This window comes from Histomonas meleagridis (genome assembly GCF_020186115.1).
Source record: "Histomonas meleagridis strain 2922-C6/04-10x chromosome Unknown contig_33, whole genome shotgun sequence".
Taxonomy (NCBI): domain Eukaryota; phylum Parabasalia; order Tritrichomonadida; family Dientamoebidae; genus Histomonas; species Histomonas meleagridis.
Window position 1 is genome coordinate 286,297 of NW_027150870.1, and position 24,699 is coordinate 310,995.

Here is a 24,699-nt window from a genome sequence, read left to right on the forward strand (position 1 = left end):
CTATTTCATTGATCGGTTTATTTTATGAAAAAAACAAGAAATCATTGCCTTATTTTATTATACTTAAAAAGTTTTCTTAGGAAATTGCTTTTTGTGTTTAATAATCTCTAAGTCATGATTAGAAAATACGTATTACATCTCGAAATGCTATGATAAAAAAAGGAAAATAAACATTTATTGTGTTCGTGTTTTTTTAATTTTTAGGGGGTTGGTTATGTTTTTTTTTATTAGATGGAATTAATATATTAGATACTTTATGTGGTTTTGTGTAATAATTAGGAAAAACAAGATTTTAATTAAATTTTCAAATTCAATTAACTATTGTTATGTTACTAAAGTAAATTTACATGAAATTTAAAAATAACGTGCGTGGATTGATATTCAATACATCTTCAATTAGAAGTAAGATAATAATTTATTTTAATTTTCTTTTCGAATGTACAAAAAAAAATTTGGCGGGAAAAATGGATGTTAAAAATATGGACGAGTCAAATACTTTTAGCATATTACAAAAGCAAAATGAAGCACTCGAGCTAAAAAACCAAGAATTACAGAAACAAAATGAAAATTTAAGGACTCAATTTGAACAAGCTCTTGATGTATCATCAAAAATTGAAGATGTCTTCAAGGAAAACAAAATATTGGTACAAAAAATAAGATTACTACAATCCGAAAAAGATGAGGTTACGAAGTGTCTCCAATTAAGTAATAAAACTATCGATGAATTAAAAAATCAATTACGTGAAAGAGATATGCAAAGACAAGAAATCCAAAACAGTCAAATGATAAATAATAAAAAGCAAATCGAAGATAATTCATATTTAATTCAAGAATTACAGATTAAAACTTTGCAACAAAATCATCAGATTGAAAAAGCCCAAATGGAAAATGAATTAAAACAAATATTCAAAATATCATCTGAGTTTTTCCAGCAAGAGATTCATAATACATCACAATTAACAAAAGCATTTTTTGAATCAAGTCAAGAAATATCTAAAAATGGGCAAAATCAAAAGTATGTTTTAAAAATTCAAAAGAAATTGCGTAAACTTAAGATGGAAATCATTAAAGAAAATAAATTAATTACAGAATATTCACAACAAATACAAAAAAATGAACAAAAAATAAATGAACTCCAAAATCAAAATAACTCATTAAACCAAGAACTTTCAAATTTAAAACAAGAAAAAAATGAAATTAAAGAAAAATATGATAATATTGAAAGTGAAAATGTTCAATTAAAAGCGAATTTAAAACTAAAAAAAATCAAACAAAATGAAACTAAAAATGAAGAAACTATAAACCTTATACATAAAGTTGATGAAATTTCTTCGTTGCTTAAAGAATCAAAGGAAAAGAATAAAATATATAAGGAAACAATTGCAAACCTTCAAATAAAATTAAATTATCAATTAGAATTAAATGAAAATTTGAAAGCAGATAAATCAAATGAAATTAATAAAAAAGATTCAACAATTTCGAAATTAAATGAAAAATGTAATGAACTTGATTTAAAGATCAAAGAAGCACAAATACAACAAAATATAACAAGTAAATTCAAAGAAGAGAATTCATTAATTAAGGAAGAAAATGATGGGTTAAGAGAAGAGATGGAAAAATTAACAAATTACTTAGAAAATCAAAAAAATGAATTCATGCAAAAGATAAATGAAAAAAATACTACAATCGAGCATTTAGAATCTGAACTGAAAGAAGTAAAACATAAACTTGAAATAGCATCTAAGCCAATTGAAATATCAAAACTTATTCCACTTGCATCTTGGTCATGTACTGAAATGCCTTCTGAATTAACTAAAATCATTGAAAATTTAATCAATAATGATACTCTTCAACTTCCATCTAAAATAAGAAACGTAATTTCAGTTATTTGTAAATGGTTTACATCTAAAACACTTCTCGTTGAAAAAGAGATTAAAGAGAAGAACGATAAATTATTTTCTTTAAATACAAAAGTCATCTCATTAATTGAACTTATTAAACAATCTTTTCCAGAGGTTAAATTTGATATTGATTCAATTCTTGAAAACGAAAATATTAAAATGGAGCTATCTCAACATATTAATAATTTACATAAAGAATTAAGAAGCGTCAAGGAATTCAAAAATAATATTGAAGAACAAACTTTAGATCTTTTCTTAACATTAAAAATTGATTCTTTATCAGAAGCAAAAAATGCTGTTGTTAATATGATGAAAACATTTAAAACACTCACAAAGAAATATCAAAAAGTCAAGAAAAATAATCAAATTATTATAAGAAATAAAAAAAAGGCAGAAGAAAATTATGTTAAAATCCAAGAAAATTATAGTGAAATTCAAGAAAAAAATAATCAAATGATAAACGAAAATAAAAAATTGGTTTTTTTAATTCAAAATCAACAAAACCAAATTAATGAACTTAAAAAACAATTAAAACAATTAAAAACTGAATTAAATAAGCAATTAGCAAACATTAAAAATGAAAAGAACACAAGTCAAAACATGAAAGAAGCATTAGATACATTTTCTGTACAGAATAATTCTCTTAAAACACAATTAGAAGATTGTCAAAATGAAATTGATGAAATTAAGAAACATTATAAAGAGAAAATTAAAAATGAAAGAAATGAAAGTAAAACTCAATTTGATAAAATGTTATATGAAATGAAAAAGAAAAATTCAGAATGTTGTGAAATTATTCAACAACGAAACATAACAATTTCAACTCAAAAGGAAGAAATAGAAAAACTTGAATCAACAATTCGGGAATTAAATCTTAGATGTCAAAAACTCAAAACTCAAATCAACACAATAATAGCAGAAGATGATCAAAATCAAAAATCACTTAAATCTCAAACGAACGCAAAATTAATGTCATTAGAAACAGAATACAAATCAAAGTTACAAGAAGCTCAAACAAAAATACAGAAAATTCAACAACAATTTATTGATATATTAAATCAATCATTTTCAACTTTGATTTCTCAACAATTCAATGAGGAAAATTGTTCTGACTTGCTCAATAAAATTAGTAACGATTTTAGTAAAATGAAAACACAAGATACATATATTCGACAATTATTAAAAATTCAACCAAATCAAGCAATTGATCAAGTTATTCTAAACCTCAAAAAACATGATAAAATATCTACTTAAAATTTCATAAAGACTTCAGTGATTTTTAACATAAAATTAATATTAATTTAACATAAAAAATAGATTCATCTAAATGCTAATTAAAATTCTTATTCTGAAGAAATGTAATCCTTAAACTCAAAAATCTTACAAGAGTGCTGATCTCCTTTATATCTCTTTTTGTTTCAATAAAATATGTTTAAACTTTACATTTTAATCTTTTTAATTTTATGTATATTAACATTAATATAACTAATAATTACAAGGAATTAATGTTTTCTGAATGTAAATTCATTAATCAATCTACAATTGTTAGAAAAAGTTTCAATTCACTTTTTTATAAACTACTTAATTACATATTTCAATATTCTACATCATGACTGAAAAAAACTACTTAACTTATCTCGAATCATTAGAAAATATAATCTATAATATAAATGAAGCAAATATTGAGTCATCAATTGAAAATATTTTAAATAATTTTGATGATGAAGAAAATTCATTTTCATTTTTACATGTAATTACTCAATTAACTTTTTCCACTTTTATTTGGCAAAAAGGTGAAGCTCAAACCATATTAACATTTTTAAGATCAATATACGAAAAAAAGAAAACAACAATTCAAGATATGTATTCAATAAAAACACTTCTTTCATCATTAAATTGTGCATATAAACCACAAGAGTCACTTTATTTTTTAGGAAAAATGATAGAAGAAAAGATGATTGAACCTAGTTTTGTTGAATCTTTAAATTCCATATATTTTATGCAATATTTTCCAAATAAAGAACCCAAAAAATTCAAAGATTTCTATTTTTTATATAATGTTGAAAATTTACGAGAAAATGATTTTGCACTTCATAAACAATTAGTTAAAGATGGAATTAATCCTAATGAAATTGCAAAGATAATTCGGAATGATGAAATAGAAAAATTTCAAGAAATATCATCATTGGAAGATTTTAATTATGATCAACATATTATCCCATCACTTTATGAAAGATTTTCTTTTATTAATACTAAAGGTATTTCTTTAATAGATTATGCAGCATTTTTCGGATCAATTAAATGTTTCAAATATTTGTTGTTAAATAAACCTTCATTAGAAAATATTGGACAATTTGCTGCTGCAGGAGGAAATTTAGAAATATTTCATTTATGTGAAAATAATAATGCATCATTTGAAGGTTCCGTTGAAATACTTATCGAATATCATCGAAATGATATCTTTAAATATCTTTACGAAAATAAAAATGACTTATTCAAATCTAAAGATATTAATTTATTAGGAAAGAAATGTATTATATTTTTTAATTATGAGCTTTTATCATATTTAGAAGATAATGGATTAAAAGCTAATAAAGAATTTGTAATTGAATCAGCTAAAATTGGCAATTTATATTTATTTAAACATTTTTATGATAAGAAGGAATGTAATTCCCATGCAATTCATATATTAACTTGTGTTATGGAATCAGGTAATATTGAGTTTTTAAAATACTTACTAAAAAATATCAAAATGAACATTAATGATAAAAATGTTTTTTGTATTGTTTTAGAGTTATTTTGTTTTATTATATATCCGAATATATTTATTGGAGTTTTTTATAAAAAGTTGAAGCTCCTATTATATCTGCAGCATTACTTGGTAATATAGAAATAATGAAGATAATTCTTGATGTAAAATCTATATTAATAAATGCAATAGATTTTTATTGGAATATTTTAAAGTTGATTCAACAATTATAATAATTTAATATAATATTCGGTGTATATTTTGCATATTTAAAACTGCACTTATTGTTGCATCATCAAAGGGTTTCTATGATATAGTTAAATTGCTTCTTGAATTTTCATCGATAAATGTAAATATTAAAGATATTTGTTTACTTATTTTAAATTTTGTTTCTTGAATTTGATATATAAAAATATAATTTGGATTTTGTTTATATAAATTTTAACAGCATTAATGTATGCATCTAAAAATTGTTTTCCTGATATTGTTAAATTACTTCTTGAACAAAAAAGTATCAAAACTAATATTAAAGATATACAATTTGTTTATTTAAATTTTATTTTAATATTTTGAAATTTTGTGACAATTCATGGAAACATTTTAAACTATTTTTTACTGCTCTCATTTTTGCTGCTCAAGCAGGGTGTACTGAAATTGTTCAATTACTTATCGAAAAAAAGGATAATATAAATGCTACTACAATTGAATTCTAGTATTTAATGTTTTTTTCATAAGTTTAATATTTTTAAATGATGTTTGATATTTTCTTCATTTATTTTATGCAGCAATTCATTTAGCAATTATTAATGGATATGTAGATATAGTTAAATTGCTTCTTGCACAAAAAGGAATTAAAATTAATAACAAAATTAATTTTTATATGTTTTATAAAATTTTTGTGTCAATTATTTAATATTTTAACATATTATATGGGATTTATACAAAATTTTCAAAACTCCTCTTATTATAGCATCTGAAATTGGTCATACTGAAATTGTTAATTTACTTCTACAACAAAAAGGAACAAAAATTGATTTAACTGATGATTTTTTCATTGGCAAAATGTTTATTTAAAAATTATCTTGTTTAAAAATAATTTTTGGAATTTGTTCCAATTTTTTGAAACAGCATTTCTGAAAGCATCTAAAATAGGAAATATTGATATAACTAAAGCTCTGATTGAAAAAGAAACAAATATACAAGTAAAAAATATTTATTTTTTTTCTTACAAAATTTATTTCATTGATAAAATGTTTTAAAATAATATTAGGAAATTAATTAAATTATTTGAAACAGCACTTATCCTAGCAACCAAATATTATCACAATGAAATTGTAAATTATCTACTTGAACAAGATGATATAAATATTAATGCTAAAGATATTTATTTCATTCATATAGTATTTATTATAAATGTTTTCAGTTTTAAAATACTATTTGGAAATTGTTTAAATTATTTAATACTGCACTTCTGTGGGCAACTAAATATGATAAGACAGAAATAGTTAAATTACTTCTTAAAAAAGATGGAATTGATGTTAACTTCAAAGATATTTTTTCTTTTGTTAAAAAATTTATTTCATTATATTGAGATTTCAAAAATCTATTTAAAAATTGTACAAAATATTTAGAACACCACTTATGCATGCTTCTTTGAAGGGTAATATAGAAATTGTTAAATTACTTCTAGAAAAAGAAGGAATTGACATCAATGCCAAAGATATTTTTTGATTCTAATTAAAATTTCTTTCATTAATTTAAAGATTCAAAATAAAATTTGATATTAATACATAACATGTAATACAGCACTTATGTTAGCAACTAAAAACGGGCATATTGAGATCAAAAATTTACTTAAATCCAAACGTGTATGACATACAATAGGAACCTGAAATAAAAATAAAATTCTTAAATTTTATCATATAAAATATACTGTAAAACTAACTAAAAATCAAATTAAATTTACACCCATTTTCCATAAATAAAATCGTTTCAAAGAAAGGAATAAATTCAATTATTATATAACAAAAAACCATCAAATATACAAAGCACAAAATTTCAACAAAAGCTTTACAAAATACATTCATTTCAGGATAATACACAACTCCAATAAAGTTTAAAACTCAAACAAAAACGCAAAACTTCAACAAAAGCTTTACAAAATATTTTCATTCCAATAAACAAAAACAACTCCAATAAAGTTTAAAACTCAAACAAAAACGCAAAACTTCGCAAAATCACCACAATAAAACACTGTAAATTTCATCATTAATTTAATAACATTACAAAAACTATATAAAGCCAACAACTTCTATAGAAGCTTCCACACCAACGATGTCTCTTTTTGCTCTTAATCTTTTTGCGTATTCCTCTGCTTCCTTCGTGCACTTAAACTGTGGGAACACATCTGTTTTCATTAATTTCATATTCTCATCGAACGCGTTATCAAACACAGTCGCGGATGGAACACTCACTTTTTTTATATCTTTCACCATATAATCGGGAATATTTATATGACGTGGACCATTCGGCTCGATGTACAATCGCTTTATCTTTTCAAACGCTTCATTTATTTCTTTTTCTCTTGTTAATTTCCTAAATTTTTCGACTTCACGATAAAACAGATATCCTTCAGGGCAGTACCTTTTTTGTAAATATTTCAAGAAAAGCTTACTTGCTTCTTTGTCTTTTAATAAATTCTCAAGCTTATCTAACGTTTCAGTGCCTAAGTTCCCTTCAGGAGGCTTAACGTACGCCAGCTGTATCGGCATGCCAAACGATATCAACATCGAGACGATACAGAGAACGATAGCAATGATCGGCGGAATAACCGTCGGGTGTTTGCCTTCGGTCCACCCGATGATGATGTAAAGGCCGATAAAGATGAACCAACAAATACCAATGGACGTGAGCTCAATGTTATATTTTAACTCGTCATGGATTTTACGTATAAAGAAGACAGCAACCCAGAGGAAAATTTGAACAATTGTAAAAAAAAATAATACAAACCCCCAAAAAATAGTTGAGTTATATCGCGACTTGACTCCCCAGTGATTGACTGGATATACAATACATCGAACAAGACCGTATATAAAGGTGCCCAAAATAATAATCCAAAGATAAATTAAAAAGGCTTTGTCTGTAATTAAAAATCTTTTTTTGTTCTTAAGAGCATTAATAATTTTTGTGGAACATCGTGATTTTTCTGGATCAGAAGTTTCTGTTATTTCAGAATTGTTAATATGGTATATTATGATAAAACGTAAAGAGCGAACAGGATATGGGAAAAAATGGAGAGGTAACATAAACCAAATAAACCAATGGTCAAAAAAATTATAAAATTTGTCAGGACCAACCATAACCTTTAATATCATTGTGGAAGCCATAAGATATTGACCAATAGCTGAAGAAAAAATTAGCCAAGGTGATCTACATCTGATATAAAATGAATTTCTGAGGCGAAAAAATAGGATTACATTAAAAATAAAAAAAGCTGTCCAAAGAACCCATAGTGAACAGAAAAATAAAGCATATGGGTTATATGCAAAATCTACGCTTAATGGAGGTGCATATTCGATTTCTTCACCCGACATTTTTTCATCGGACTTGTTACATGAAATAATATTATTCATTTCTGACCATTTCAGTTTGAGAGAAAACTAAAATGACATTTTACGATGAGTAAACTTTCCAAAAATTCAGAAGATACAGTTATTTAGTCAAAATCTCAATGAACCAGAAGAATGACCTTGGTTACGTAAAACTGTGGTGATGTTCACATTGTTGAGAAAATTACTTTTTGAATACTTTATAACAATATAAATTTACAACGGTTTTTTATATAGGATATTTGAATGACAGACTTAAACTTTTTAAAAGTAGGATTGAATACTTATTCAAAGCGATGAATCAATACTTTACATAATCATAATGCAAGATCAAGAAGAAAGTGTATCCTCATACTCTGATGGATCTCATTCATCAAATGAATACTCAAGCACCAAGTATTCAACATCTTCTTCATCAACATCTTCTACTCATAAAAGTCACTCAAATGAAAACATATTTTGTCCTATTTGTCATGCAACAGTGAGCTCATTAGAAACATTCCAATGCTGCAGCAAATGTAAGGATGCACTTGATATAGCTCGAAATTTCAATCTTGACAATCTTCAATCTCAACAAATTTCAAATATGTACTCACCAGATCTTATAAATGAAGCATCCAATGCCATTTCTCAAGTTGATCCAGGACCTGGCTGTGGATGTTCCAAATCTGCACGTCGTCGACGAGGCATGCGTAAGTATTATACTTCATTAAATTCCTGGATCGAAGAATTATCTGATCTTCAAAACGAAGATGATGGTGCTCTTATTGAGAAAGACAAGAACGAAGCCAGCTTCAAAGTCCGTTGTGCCACCATCATGTCATTCTTCATCAATTTTTGTCTTCTTTGCGGCAAAGCTTTTGCACTTTCCACCTCCACCTCCAACACTCTTATCTCCTCGCTTGCGGATTCCGCACTTGATCTTGTAGCCGGTATCATTATTTCATGCAGTGCAGCACATTCCAAATTCACACGTGAAGATCTCATTAAGTATCCTGTTGGCAAGTCACGTGTTTCCACTGTTGGCATTTTAGTTTTTTCTGTTTTAATGAGTTGTTGTGCTGCATATATCATCATCGAGTGTGTCATGTCATTGATCAATCATGTCGTCGCACCCAAAGCAACACTTGGCGCGGTCATTGTCATGTTTGTTACAATTGGCGTCAAACTTGCTATGTGGATTATCTATCGTTGTATCGGTCACCCGTTTACCATCACATTATCAGAGGATCATCGTAATGACGTCCTGACCAATGCGTTAGGTCTCTTTATGTATTGGGGCGGCTCTGAGTTAGGCTGGTGGATGGATTCCGTTGGCGGTATCTTATTATCATTGTTTGTCTTAATCAGTTGGATCTTAAACGCAACTGAAAACGCAAAAATGTTAATGGGAGCGTCGGCGCCACCAGAAGTCAATCGCGCGTTGACTTATATTGCTGCACATCATCACCCGCTCATCCTCGGCGTCGAACAAGTTATCTCATTCCAAGTCGGCCCGCAATACTTCGCCGAGTTGCACATCGTTGTGCCCGGTCACATACCATTGGAAATCGCGCATTGGGTCGGAGAGTCATTGCAACTAAGGGTCGAAAAGCTGTCGTACATAGAGAGGGCGTGGGTGCACGTCGACTGCGAGGAGCACGACGAGAACGAGCACCTGCTGTTCATGAGGGCAACTGGGAAAATCGGTAAGCAAAAGAACACAGACGAGTCAGAGCAGACAGAGGTAGAAATACAGCCGTAACATGACAGCATAACCAACTGTTGTGTGGTGTCAATAAAGAACAATTCAGTTCACTTTTGTATATAATTTGATTTACCATCGCTTGGATGAGCTGATGGAATACTGTTGGCGCCTTATTATGTGTGTAGTGAATTGTTTCAGCATATTAGAAAAGGAAATAAATGCACACGAAGTTTTGTTTTTTCGATCACATTGTTTTTAACTACTTCCTTTTGATGCAACTGTAAGAGTTGAGATCTTCTACATTTTAGGCAATAAATACCACTCGAGTGCAAGGATCATAATGATTTTTTACCCAAGCAATTCTTTGTATTTTTTTATAATTAGACAGTTTTTCATGGAGTCGTAGAACTTTCATCTATATTTATTATCCTACATCCTGGTCGATGTAAGGAATGGGCTTCATTTTTTTCTTGATGCTGTGTTTCAAGTTGTGGCGTTGAAAAAAACAAAAAAATGAAATATCTTTTGCCCATTTTGGAATATAAACTTTGATAAGACTTGAGCACTCTTTTAAAGGTATAACACAAATTTGGTTTTCAGGTACAATATAGTTAGTAAAATTTCTACATTGTCTTCTACTCTATCTCGAATTTCGAAGTGCAACATTTGCATGCATTTTACAATGAGAAATTTAAAATTTTCAAATATGTTCAAACATAAGTGTATTCAATAAATACATTTAATTAAAATTTCTAACAAAGTTTAATTTTTATTATTTCATATCAAGATAAAATGCATCTGCCGTTATTTCCATCTGGTTTTGGGATTTGATTTGTTTGTTGATGATCATCAACAATTTCAACTTCGCAAATTTTTGTAAATAATGCTTCAAATGCATCATGAACATTTATATTTTCGCGAGATGAAACTTCATAGAAAATAAGGTTCTCTTTTTTGCTCAGTTCAATTCCTTCATTTGTCGATACACTTCTATTTTCATCATCACATTTTGATCCGATAAGTATTATTCTATCATTAACATCCCATTTTTGATGGATGTCGTTTAACCACTTTGGAATAGCCTCAAATGTTTCCCTACGGCTAATATCATACAGAAGAAATACTCCTTTTGCTCCTCTAAAAAAAACTTTGTTAACAGGTGTCGTTCTAAAGAGATCCCAAATCCGTACCTTAACAGTTTTGCCTTTGGTTTCTACTATTTTTGTTTCAAAATCAACATTAATGTTTTTTGTAATAAATTCATCTTTAGTAATACGGTTTAAAAATGCGGTTTTCCCCACACCACGTTCTCCACAAACAACAATTTTCCATAAGTAGTCTGGATCTTTTTTCTTTTCCATTTTAAATTGTGATGTTTAACATGTACCTAGTCCATTCATATTAAACGGTCAACGATGTTGGGCAGCTTTTTTTTTATAAACGTATTTCAAATTGGGTTGACCAGTGTATCATTTAAAAAGTGAAGCTGATTCTGTCAGCAATATCTTATCGGTTGCGGGTATTTTTGACCCTTTTCAAAAAATGCCTTTTTCAAAAAATGCCTATTTCAAAAGGTTGAATGAGCGAAGTAATGATAAAATCGTTTTCAGACTTAATTTCGCTTAGAGAAATTATTAATAATATAAATAAAGCCAATATTGATATATCTGTTTCATCGTTATTCGAATTTTATGATAATTCTCATAAATATTCATTCAACATGACTATATGTCGTTTTGTTTATGATTCATTTGCTGCTCGATTGAAAGATTTCGATATGGTTATTGCATTTTTGAATTTAATTGAAAAGGAGATAAATAAATACCAAGTTAAAATATTTGATGTATTTTCTCAATTCCTACGTGACAAGGATTCACAAGAATCAAATTACCTTCTTGCAAAGATGATAGAAAAAGGTTTAATTAGAACCACAATTGCGATAAACAAAGGAAATTTATATTTTTCACATTATAAATCACTAACAGAATTTCACTCAAATGAAAAACTAAAATCTGATCGATTTTGGAAATACTTCTCTGAAAATATTGCAAACCTTTCAAAGAATGATTGGGAACTTCATAAAAAATTAGTCGAAGAAGGAGTTAATCCAAATAAAATTGCAAAGGCAATTCGATATGATGACTTAGCAAAACTTCAAGAAATAGCATCACAGCAAAAGTTTGATTTTAATCAAATCATTGAACCATCACTTTATGAAAGATGTTCATATATTAATCAGGATAATGTTTCATTAATTAATTATGCAGCATTTTTTGGATCAATAAAATGTTTTAGATATTTACTTACGAATGAAGCAAAATTAGATAATACAGGTAAATATGCTGTTGCAAGTGGAAATCTTGAAATTATTCATTTATGTGAACAAAATCATTCATCATTTGAAGGCGCATATGAAACAGCGATTGAATTTCATCAAAATGATATCTTTTATCATATAAAAGAAAATAATTTGGCTGAAATGAAAGATGAATCCATTCTCGAAAAGATTTGTATTATGAATGATAATTATGAAATTCTTCGATTTTTGAAAGAAAATAATATGAGCGTTTCTGAGGCATTAATAAAAGAAGCAATAAAAACAGGAGTTTTATTCTTGGCAAAACATTTTCTCGAAGGAAATAAAATATTTAGTAGTGCTTTAGCTGTAGCTGTAGGATCAAAAAACATTGAACTTGTAAAATATATTTTAAAGAGAAAAAATATTGATATAAATGCATATGATTTTGATATAAAAATTTTGATGTTATATAATATTATTTGGATTTTTTTCTATAGATTTAAAACAGCATTGATGTATGCAGCAAGAATTCCTCACCCAGAAATTCTTGAATTACTTTTATGCAGAATAAACCTTAATATTAATCTTAAAGATATCTACTTTCTATGTATAATGTTTGACTTCATATATTTGATATTTATTATAAACATTTGGAATTTATTTAAATAAAATAAAACTGCACTAATAATTGCATCTGAAAATGGCTACATTGAAAATGTTAAATTACTTCTTCAGCAAGAAAATATTGATGTGAATGCGTGTGACTTTTTTTTACATTATTTATTGTTTGATATGATCATTTAACGTTTTATATAAATATTACAAATTAATTGAAATAATTTCAAACAGCTTTAATTTTAGCATCTATGAATAATTACACTAAAATTGTTGAATTATTACTTCAATATGGAATTAGCTTTAATAATAGAACTATTTATTTATATATATTAAAGTTTATTCTTTTGATTCTATGATTTAATAAAATATTTGGGAAAAATATAACTTATTTTGGACAGCACTTATGTGGGCCACTTATAATAATAACACTGAAATTGTTAAATTGCTTCTTGAACTATCTGGAATAGATGTAAACACAAGAAATATTTATTTATTTGACTCCTTTTTTATTTGAATAATTTTATATTTCAAATTAAAATATAATATTAATTTAGAAATTATAAAACAGCACTATCAATAGCATGTGAGAAAGGCTATATTGAAATTGTTAAGTTACTACTTCAGTTTACGTTAACTGATGTAAATGTTTTTAATATTTGTATGCTATTTTCAGCGTTGAATTTATTTATTTAATATTTAATCATAAAATTTGAATTTTATTTTTGGAGTTTCGAGTTTTAATTTAATTATTGGAATTGTATTTAAATATTTATATCACCTCTTATGTATGCATCTATACAAGGCTATTATGAAATTGCTAAAATGCTTATAGAAAATAAAAAAATTATCATAAATGCCCAAGATATGTGTTAAGTTTATTTAATATTTATTCTAATAATTTACTATTTTTTCGATATATAAGGAAAATATTTCATTCATTTAGAACTGCATTTATGCATGCATTTGATAATGATCAATTTGAAATAATGAAATTACTTATTGAACAAAAAGGAATCAATTTTGATATTAGTAATATTAATTTATGTTATTATATATTAATTTCAATTTTTTATATTTTTTTATTATTTGGAATTTGTTTACTATATTTCAATTATTACTTGTTAAAGCAGCATGTTTAGGTAAATTTGATATAATAAAATTGCTTTTGAAAAAGCGAAAAATTAATATCAATGCTAAAAATATTTATTTTTTATATTTGAAGATTATTATTGTAATATGAAATATTGTTATAACTTTTGGAATTTATTTTAATTACTTAAAACTTCAATAATATACGCATCTGAAAAAGGTTATACTGAAATAGTTGATTTGTTATTAATGTGTGGAGGATGTGATAATATTCAGAAATTTTCTATATTTATTTTGAAGTTTGATTTTTATATTCGAAATATCTTTAAAAATTTTAAAATTAATTAACATTTTTTGAAGAAGCACTTTCACTTGCATCTTTAAATGGTCATATTGATATAGTTAAAATACTTCTTGAACAAGAAGGAATAAATATTAATGCGAAAGATATTTAATAGTAATATTTAAAATTAATTCTATTTATTGGATATTCAAATATTTCATTTGAAGTTTTATATAAAAATTTAGTACAGCATTTATGAATGCTGCTGAAAATGGTCATATTGACATAATAAAATTACTTTTAAAACAAGAAAATATTGATATTAATGCTAAAAATATTAATATCTTGTATACAAATTTTATTTTAAAGATATGAAGTTTAATAATAATATTTGGATTTTATGAAAAGTATTTCAAACTGCAATTATTTGGGCATCTACTAATGGACACACTGATATAGTTAAATTACTTATTGAACAAGAAGGAATTGATATTAATTCAAAAGACCTTTATTTATTTTATATAATATTTAAATATTTGATTTGATATTTATTATTAATATTTGGTATAAACAATTTTTATTTTTTACAGCACTTATGTGTGCATTTCAAAATGGTCATATTGAAATTGCAAAATTACTTATGAATAGAGTTGGAGTTGATGTCAATGCTAAAAACGTCTATTTTCATCATTTAATAATATTTAATAATAATATTTGGAAATTATTTATAATACTTGAATCATTTCTTATAATATCTGCAAAAAATGATCATATTGAATTCGTTAAATTACTACTTGAACAAGAAGGAATTGATATAAACGTTAAAGATATTAATTTTATTAACATAATCTTTTTCACAATAATTTGAAATTTTATTATAACATTTGGATTTTCATTAAATGATTTAATACTGCAATTATGAAAGCATCTGAAAATGGTCATATTGAAATTGTTAAATTACTTCTTAAACAAAAAGGAATTGATGTCAATGAAAAAAATATTTGTATATTTTATTTAATAATCATTTATAATATTTAATATTTCAACAATTTTTATGGAAAATTTTACTATCATTTAATACAGCTTCGATGCTTGCTCTCGAAAATAAGCATAAGGACATTGTAAGAATCCTTCTTGATTACGAAGAATAGAATATATAAATATCATTGCAAAACTTAATTAATAAATAAACATTCCTTAAGCTAATAAATAATGTAAAGTTTTCCATTATGTTGTCCTCATAATCTTGCAGCTTTAATTAAAGCTAGATATCATTTTCATAATCATATTTTGGTTAATTTATGAAACATACACATTTGAATCTTTATTTTCCAAACCCATTATCATTATATTTAATATATACATAACAACAGAAAAAACGTAAATAAATTAATATTACGCTTTAATGTTTATTATTAAATACAAATTCTATGTTAAAAAATACAATACAAAGTTTACACAAGATGAGTTCTTTTTCTCTTTTGAAAGACTGATTGCTTAGGTTTTCCTACGTTATTAAACAGAAAGAATGCAACAATCCCAAATACGAATCCCACTGCCATAACAGGTGCCACGAGTTGAGCCAAAAAACTTTTAACTTTTGAAAGAAATTCATTTTGAGGATTTTTTATGCTTTCTTTAGCTTTTATATAACCAATTTCTTTTATTACGTAAAACTTAATAGCCGAAACGCAATTATCCGAATCAAAAACATTACCACTTTCGGAAATCAATGATTTGTTGAATTCCGAATTTATATTTCCTGAAAAACAACAATTTTTTACTGAGATTTTTTTGCCTTTTGGAATTGTACCAATCGAATAAAACTTATGCTCTTTATCATGATAAAATGAGCACTTAAAAATTTCGCTTTTTTCTAATGCGGAATTCGAATGTATAGCAACTCCGATTCCTTTATGCATCACATTTGCTCTCAATAAAACAAAAACAGAAAATCCAATCGAAAAAAAACTATCACTCATTAGTATCCCAGCACAATCATTACCACTCATACATTGATCAAAAATAGAATAACGTATCGATAAACTACCCTTAAATATATCAAGAATTCCATTCATGTTCGATGAATAACTTGATGTAAAATTGCAATATCGAAATAAGAGATCAACATTCTCATGAAGAGCGGCTGAACCACCAATGCCATAAGGATATTGGCCAATGGAAGATGACCTAAAAATGGTTGTAAATGTCATATAAAAATGATTGGAATTTTTGGTAAAAATACTGCCGCCATATTTAATACTACGACATTCAAAGAAAGTTGTAGAGTCAGAGTTGACATCAGATGTACAGAAAATGGCACCGCCTGAGTTGGAATGACATTTAGAAAAAAGACAATTATTTAATATGATACTTGAAACACAATGAATAGCACCACCATCGATAATATAGCAAGCACAACTATGGAATTCAGAGTTGTAACAACTTAAAATTTTATCAAAAAAAGTAATAGGTTGCTGATAAACTTTAATCGAATCAATCATGTTAGACTCAATACGAATTGCTGAATCTAAGAAATATGAAAATTTTGATTTTTCAATATCTAATTTTTGGGAAATTGAAGAATAGAAAAATGGTTTAAAGAAGTTTGAAAATTTTGATGATACAACTCTTATCTGATTGATCTGTAAAACGTTTGGCATTGCCAGAAAAGGTGATGAAGAAAGACTTTTCAAATAAAGGGATAAAAGAGTTGCATTCATCTGAACTCATTAACATTAACGGCCTCCTACATGGAGCACCCCAAAATAGTCTTGTAAGTACTTGCCTCATAATTAAATTTAAAAACTTTATCACAAACATTTACATTACAAAATCCATTATCTTCAACTGAAAATCAACAAACTTACCAACAATATCACTAAAACTTACGCATTCGAATAATTTTTTATAATGAAATCCAGTTTTATCAACAGTATCATCAACATTAACATTATGATACGAATACAACAACACAAACAGAAGCATTAACATTTAGAAATATCTTAATCAATAAGAATTCAACAATAATTTTAAATTCATTAACTTTATCACCTCAATTCACATTTATTAATTCATTTATAACATCGAATTCATATCAAATATCAATGTTAAATTCATCTTTAACTTATACGAATACAAAATTTATATTTTATAATTATACTATTATACAATTTAATACATTTTTTCTTTTTATGTTATTTTTTGGCCGTTTTCCTTTTACTGGTGTTTCCATACCAGACCTTCTCCAATCCATTGTTAAAGCTGACTACACATTCCCTTTTCAGATATCAGAGTCGGCAACTGACTTACTTCACCACCTCATCACCCTTGATCCCGGCGACCGTTACACGGCCTCTGAAATTATGAAAACAAAATATTACAAATATTCAAAAACAAGGACAAATTAATATCGGTATTATTAGAGGAATTGTATTAGCTGTTGTAATTATAAATATTAGTGTTTACTTCAAACGTCTTAAGAAAGCTAAAGAAAAAATTGTTGAAGAGTATAAATATCAAACAAAAGAATTTGATAGTTTTGCAGGAATACTAGCATTGAAAGATATTGATGAAGATCCATTCGCAGTTGATTTCAAAGAACAAAAGTTTGTAACTCCGTTATAAACATAAATTTAATATTTAAAATAATTAACAATAGCATTTTTAGTAAAGCGGTAAATTTTGATGATTTTATTTTATTTTTTCTCATTTTTTAAAATTTAATCAAATTTTGAGAAAATAATTAACACATAGCAAAGTGTAAATGTATAAGCTATAAAAATGAATTTAGTAGCAAAATAAATTTCTCTAAATAGCAATCATTAAAGAACTACAATAATTTGTATATTACTCTTATTTTAAGTTTTGATTATCACAAATAAGCATAATATTTTTCCAGGAAATTTACAATAATTTTGTTTTTCAGTGAAGCAAATTAATAAATATGAAAAAAATTAACTAATTTCATTTTTATTGTACAAAATATTTAACAAAATAAATTTATATTACATTTCCATTGCCTTTTCGATCCCTTGTTTTATCTTATGTAGCTCATCTTCCAACTCTCCTGATTCTTCTTCTATGCTTATCAATTGTTCAGTTTCCTCAATAAGTTCTAACTCACAAATTCTCTCAGCGATGCTTCTTGCGTTTTCGCCACCTTTCAGACTATTACTAAGAACAGTTTCTATAATTATTAGCACTCTCAAAGGTTCGCATTGCAAATAATTCATTAAAATCTGGATTCCATCTATTTGGCATAAGTGCTCCAAAAATTCGGGGTTTTCATATAATATCATTCGATAAATGATAATAAATGAAGAACGACCAATCGAATAAGAACATTCACTCATGAAATTACAAAACATTACAAAGTTATCCATGTTATAAAATGATTCATCATCGAACAAATTTATTTGGTCTTCAATTTCTTCATGTACAAAACATGAATTATAAATTAATGCATTTAATGCATTAATTGACATAAGTACAACTTTTTCATTATTCGTTTTTTTTATTATATCCAAAAAGAATTTTGGACCATTTACGTTTTCTGAAAGTTCAAATTTTAAACAGTTCTTTGAATACTTAAATATTATTATACAGAATGCTAAAAAAATTTCATTTATCTTATCAGTAGGTTGATAATATTTAAAGATTTGATCGAAGAGTGATTCTCGAATACCATCTTCAATATTTTTACTAAATATATACACATCATTACTATGATTCTCATTAACACTCAAATATAAAAAACCAAATAAACGATTAACATTAAGTTCAGTAAGTTCAATTCTCTCAATAACATCGGAAACTATGGAAACATAATCTTCGATGAGATCAGAAGAATAATATTTACAACATTCATTAATGAATCTAAGAATACTATGTGGTGAGGAAACATTTCGAATGGCTTCAAATGGAAGTAATAGTGGATCTTTTAGTTTGATAAATGTCGGAGTAATGGAAATTAAAATGTCAAAAATATCATCAATAAGGTTGACATTTGGTATATTTTTAAGGTGGGATTCAATGATTTCGATAATTCTGGTATTTTTAACGCAATATTCACATATTAATGGAAACTTGATAAGATCATAAAGAATACTAAGAACAAAACCGAATGTATTGATTGACGGCGAGCCAAATAATTCAATAATTGTGTTGATAAAGTTACTCTTTATAAAAATTATCGGATCTATACATTCGAAGTTATTTTTAATATAAGTATTTATTGAGTCCAAGGCTTCTTCCGAATTTTTGTCCTCTAGTTCGTTGAAGTTATTTAGAAGTTGTAATAATTCATATGAGATAGAATTATCATATTCATCAATATAGTCTTTATTTTTTTCACTTAGTTTTTGAAAAATTGGCTTTTGTGTTTGGGCTGATTTATAGTTAGATTTCATAATAAGCAACCTAAAGAAATGAGGAGCTGCTTGGAATGGTTCACTTTTAATTTTCAAAACTTAACGGTCTCCATTTTGTACATTTGTGGAGTTAGTGCATGAGCTGTTCATAATGGAACTATGTACAGTTTAATAATGCTCAATTAAAATATGTTTTAGCATTTATTGTTTAAATTAATGAAAATTCTGAAAATATGCTCTTCATTTTTTCTCATTTTTCATTTGATCTTTTTACTAGCTTTATTATCTTTCCTTCATAGCATTACTAGGCCAAATGCATGTTAAAATTTTGTTTCTAATAGGAGAGATTTTATAAGGGTACTGCTAAAACTTGGTTATTTTACGAAAAAGTGAAAATCCATGGCACATTTCAATACCAGAATTTTTCAGTTTTTTTTCTGAATTTTCTGAATATTCAGACAGATTTTGGGGGTTTGATCGTGAAACCCCAGATTCATATTAAACGTCCACTAAACAAAATTCAATACAACCTATTGTTAACGTTCAAAATATCTTTCAAATTTTCGGCTTTGGCTTCGCATGCGAAAAGGTTATTGAAAAATTGACAAGGTCAATCCAAATATCGACAATGAAAAGCCAAAGCAAAGAAGAAACAATTTCCCAAGACCTAAATGACCAAACAAACGAAACAGATGTCAGTCAAAGCAGTGATAATTCAAATTCCAATTTTTCTCATGCAAAACATGTTCATATTCCAAAGTTAACACCTCCCAAACAAGAAGGAGAATCACACATTCAAAACACTTTTGTTGGCGTTTTTGTTCCATGTTTTGTTAATATTGTGAATATTGTTTTTTTTGCTCGATTACCTTATTGTGTTGGCACATATAATGGTTTTGAAACGTTCCTCAGTCTTGCAGTGTCATTTGTCATTGTTCTAGTCACTATATTTTCACTATCTGCATACTCATCTAATGGAGAAGTTGAATCAGGCGGTTCATATCATCTTATTTCACGAACCATTGGTCCGGAAACAGGAGGTAGTACAGGTATTTGTCTTACAGCTGCCTCTATCTTTGGTGCTGCCACTGCACACATTGGGATTGCAGAACAAATCGTCATTCTTTATTATTCTTCCTCTTTTAGTATTACCGGCTCAAACATTTGGGATGTGCGTTTAATCTCCCTAGTTCTTAGCTTAATTGTTGGGTATCTTGCAAATTTTAGTTTCCCTGTTCGTTTTATTATGTTTTTTCGCGATTATAATTGGAACCGCCATTTATTATCTTGGATTAGTTTTTCCATCAACCACGAAAGCAGATGGAATCATCGGGTGTTCCAACTCACGTTTTCTTACTAATTGGAATTACCAACCTATTTCTGTACGAAACTTTTTTGATAGTTTTTCTATTTTGTTTCCAGCATTTGGAGGCATTTTAGCAGGATCAAATGGATCTGGTGCACTTAAGCGTCCACAACTTTCTATTCCACTTGGATCTATAACAGGACTTATAGCTGGAACACTTGTTTATATTGTGACAACATTTCTTTTAACAGGATGTCATCCAAATGATCAAATGCGTTCATCATGGAATGCTGTGTTTCAAGATTCATCTTTATGTGGTCCCATTGTGTTTATAGCAGTAGCAGCGGCATCTATAGCTAAAGGCGTGACTGGATTAGGTACAGGTCCAATAGTTTTACGTGCGATGGCATCTGATGGTTTAATACCAAAATGGTTTGGCGATTATTCACGAATTTTTAGTACATTTGTATGTGTTATCTTATGTTTATGGGGTGATTTTAATAATATTTCATCACTTTCATCTATGATGTTTTTAACTGTTTTTGCGTTTCTAAATGAAGGAATCTTTTTAGCAAAAGTATCTAAGGCACCTTCATTTAGACCACACTTCAGATTTTATAATCCATATATATCACTTTTATTTTGTTTTATATGTGTTGCTGCAATGTTATTTATTAATGTATATACTGCATCGATCTCACTTTTAATTGCATTAATTTTTTTCGTATATACTAAGAAAAGACATTTAGAAGTAAATTGGGGATCATTACGTGAAGCGAGTGCTTATAATAAAGGATTAAAAGCAGCACTTAATTTAAAACATGTGTTTCCACATCCAAAATTATATCGACCAAATATTGTATTATTAATTAATGGTCCACCTATCGAACATATACAAACAATTACATTTCTGGATCAAATGCTTAGTGATCATGGAATGGCAATTGTAGTACGTATATTTCCATTAGGTACATCATTAAGTGAAATAAATAATGATAGAGGTCGATTTGGTATAAAGAATGATCAAAATGATTATCATATATTTTATGAAACAGTAATTGCAGAAAATGAAGAAATTGCTTTACTTAAAATAATGTTATTAATGGGACTTGGCGCATTACGACCAAATGTTGTCTTTGTAAAGTTTGATGAAGAATTAAAAGAAAGTTCCGCAAAGTTTATTTGGGATGTCCTTGAAAGACAATGGAGTATAATCTTATTAAGAATTGGTGTTGCAGTTGATTTTGGCGAAAATACAACTATTGACTTATGGTATCTATCTGAAGATGGAGGATTATCATTATTAATTGCACAAATTATCGCATTAAAAGCAAAAACTTTAAGAGTTTTAACTTTCGCTAAAGTCGATGAAGATGAAACTGTTGAACATCATACTTTCATCATAAAACATATATTAAAGAAACTTCGAATTAATGCAAAAGTTATTGTTAGACCAATAACAAATACAGTTTCTCCTTCACATCAAAGTTTTACTATTTGGGATGAATCGGCTAAAAATAAACAAAATGATCAATTCTCGTATGATGATGAAATGACAAGACATTATATGTTAATAGCTGACGCAATTAGAGCCGACTCTTCAGGTTCATTGGTGACTGTGATATCATTGCCTAAGCCTCCACCAAATGTTCCGGGTGAACTATATATGCGATGGCTTAACTTGCTGTCATCATTTCCTTCGTCTGTGTTGTTTATAAGAGGAAATGGTACACAAGCATTAAGTTGGCAAATGTAAGTAAAATAGAGTTCAATATAATAATATTTTTTGAAAGCAATGTGAAGACATGACAGAAACTGAAATCCTTATCCGTGTTTGATATTTTGTTTTTATTTATTAGTGAAAATTAATGATACCTATAGAGTAATAATATATATATATATTCTAGCATAAAATTAGGTGATTAACCATAAATGTACACATTTTGATAAAAAGTATATAGTTTTTAATTTGTGTTTATAGAGAAAAATTATTGAAATTGTAATATTTTTCTTTTATTTTTCTCAAGAACAAAAATAAGTATTTTCCAAAATTTATTTTAAAATATCTCATATCTTAATTATGAGATTTTTTTGGGAAAAATATCGAAGGATACGAAAAGATTTGTTTTAAAGACGTTAATTCTCCTGGCTTTTTGAAGTTCGTTTATTTAATAATGTACGTTAACATACAAAGATGAAATCAGAGAAAGAACCAGAGCAAAAAAATAAAGAACTTAAAATAATTGCAAAAAACACTCAATCAAGTGAAGCAAACTCATTACTCGAGAAAGAAAATTCAGTTTTAAAAAATCAATTAAATCAAGCATTAGAATTAACAAAAGAAATCAAAGAATTAAATATTGAAAAACGTAAACTTAATAAGCTTGCTCTGGAATCAAACCAAAAAGTAATCGAATTACAAAATCTTCTTCAAATATCACAAAAAAAGAATAAGGGCATCACAAAAAAACTTCAAGAACTTGAAGAAGAAAATGCAAAGTACAAAATTAAAGAAAAAGAAATGGGTTCTAAAATATCTGAGTTAAACCAATCTAATGAACAAACATATCAATCTTCAACACTTTTGGAACAAGCTCAAGCCATGTTTTTTGAAAACATTTCTAAATTAACAAATACAAATGTTAGGTCTTTCAATCAGGTGATAGATCTATTCAAACAAATTAAACCAACAGAATCAAATGAAAAAATTAAGAAAAAGAATGCAAAACTAATTAAAAACAATTCTTCATTAAAGAAACAAAATGAAATATTATTATCACAACTTAAAGAAATGCGAAAAACAAATGAACAAATAAGTCAAGAAATGGAAATAATACAATTTCAGCAAACAAATGAAATTAATGAAAAATATCAATCATTAACCAAGGAATTTAACTCACTTCAAGCATCATATAATAGCTTAAAAAAAGATAGAAATAAAGAATTTAATGATTTTAAAAAACAAATTGAAACAAAGAATGCAAAAATTAAGGAATTACAACAAACAATATCTAATATTGAATCAGCAGAAATGCAAAAACTCCTTCAACAAGTTAGTGAAATCAATGTAGAAAACAAAGAAATAAATGAAAAGAACAATGAATTAAAAAAACAAAACGCTCAATTTCATTCACAAATTTCTAAATTAAATTCAAATATCAAACAATTAAAAAAACAAAAACAAAATCTAATGAAGTTAAATCAAATGCAAACAGAAAAGCTCAAGAAAACTGAAACCAAAATATCTGAAATGAATCTTCAAAAGGATGAATTGGATAAATCTATTATTGAATACAAAGAAGAAAAAGATAAATTAAAATCACAAATAAACAATAATTATGAAATTTTTCAAAGAGAAAAAGAAGAGCTTCAATTTAAAAACAAAAAATTAAATGAAGCTTTGAATGAGATTCAACAACAAATGGAAAAACAAAAATTAGAAATTGATGAAATTACGAGTTCAAGATTAACAATACTTAAAGCAACTCTAAATATGAATTCCATTTTAAGTTTATATGAATCTAATTTTAAAGCTGAATTGGAAAAAAAGAAAAAAATCGAAGCAAAATATGAAAAATTAAGTTTAAAACTTAATTCAAGTTTTTTAGTACCATTTTCCATATTTGAATATATAAAGGATAATTTTATACCACAATTAGACAAAAAGGATAGTGAAAAACTTCAAACAATTATCCAAAATCCAATAATAAGTCCAACAGAAAAAATTCAAGCATTATTTAATGAACTTTATTTAATATTTAAATCAATTCAAAACAATAATTCTACA

At 26.8% G+C, this 24,699-nt stretch overlaps 3 protein-coding genes across 3 annotated transcripts; 2 read left to right on the forward strand and 1 right to left on the reverse strand.

Annotated features, from left to right (window-relative positions):
* Positions 1-6,941: 6,941 nt before the first annotated feature.
* Positions 6,942-7,421, reverse strand: GO595_005324 (regulator of G-protein signaling 21-like; the record flags this gene model as incomplete). Its single annotated transcript, XM_067918555.1, has 1 exon — positions 6,942-7,421. The coding sequence occupies one exon, from the start codon at positions 7,419-7,421 to the stop codon at positions 6,942-6,944; it is 480 nt and encodes a 159-aa protein (XP_067774537.1).
* Positions 7,422-8,580: 1,159 nt separating this feature from the next.
* Positions 8,581-10,002, forward strand: GO595_005325 (cation efflux family protein; the record flags this gene model as incomplete). Its single annotated transcript, XM_067918556.1, has 1 exon — positions 8,581-10,002. One exon carries the CDS (start codon positions 8,581-8,583, stop codon positions 10,000-10,002), a length of 1,422 nt encoding a protein of 473 aa, XP_067774538.1.
* A 10,232-nt stretch (positions 10,003-20,234) lies between these two features.
* On the forward strand, positions 20,235-22,668 carry GO595_005326 (Amino acid permease family protein; the record flags this gene model as incomplete). Its single annotated transcript, XM_067918557.1, has 2 exons — positions 20,235-20,832; positions 20,903-22,668. The coding sequence occupies 2 exons, from the start codon at positions 20,235-20,237 to the stop codon at positions 22,666-22,668; spliced, it is 2,364 nt and encodes a 787-aa protein (XP_067774539.1).
* Between the last annotated feature and the right edge of the window lie 2,031 nt (positions 22,669-24,699).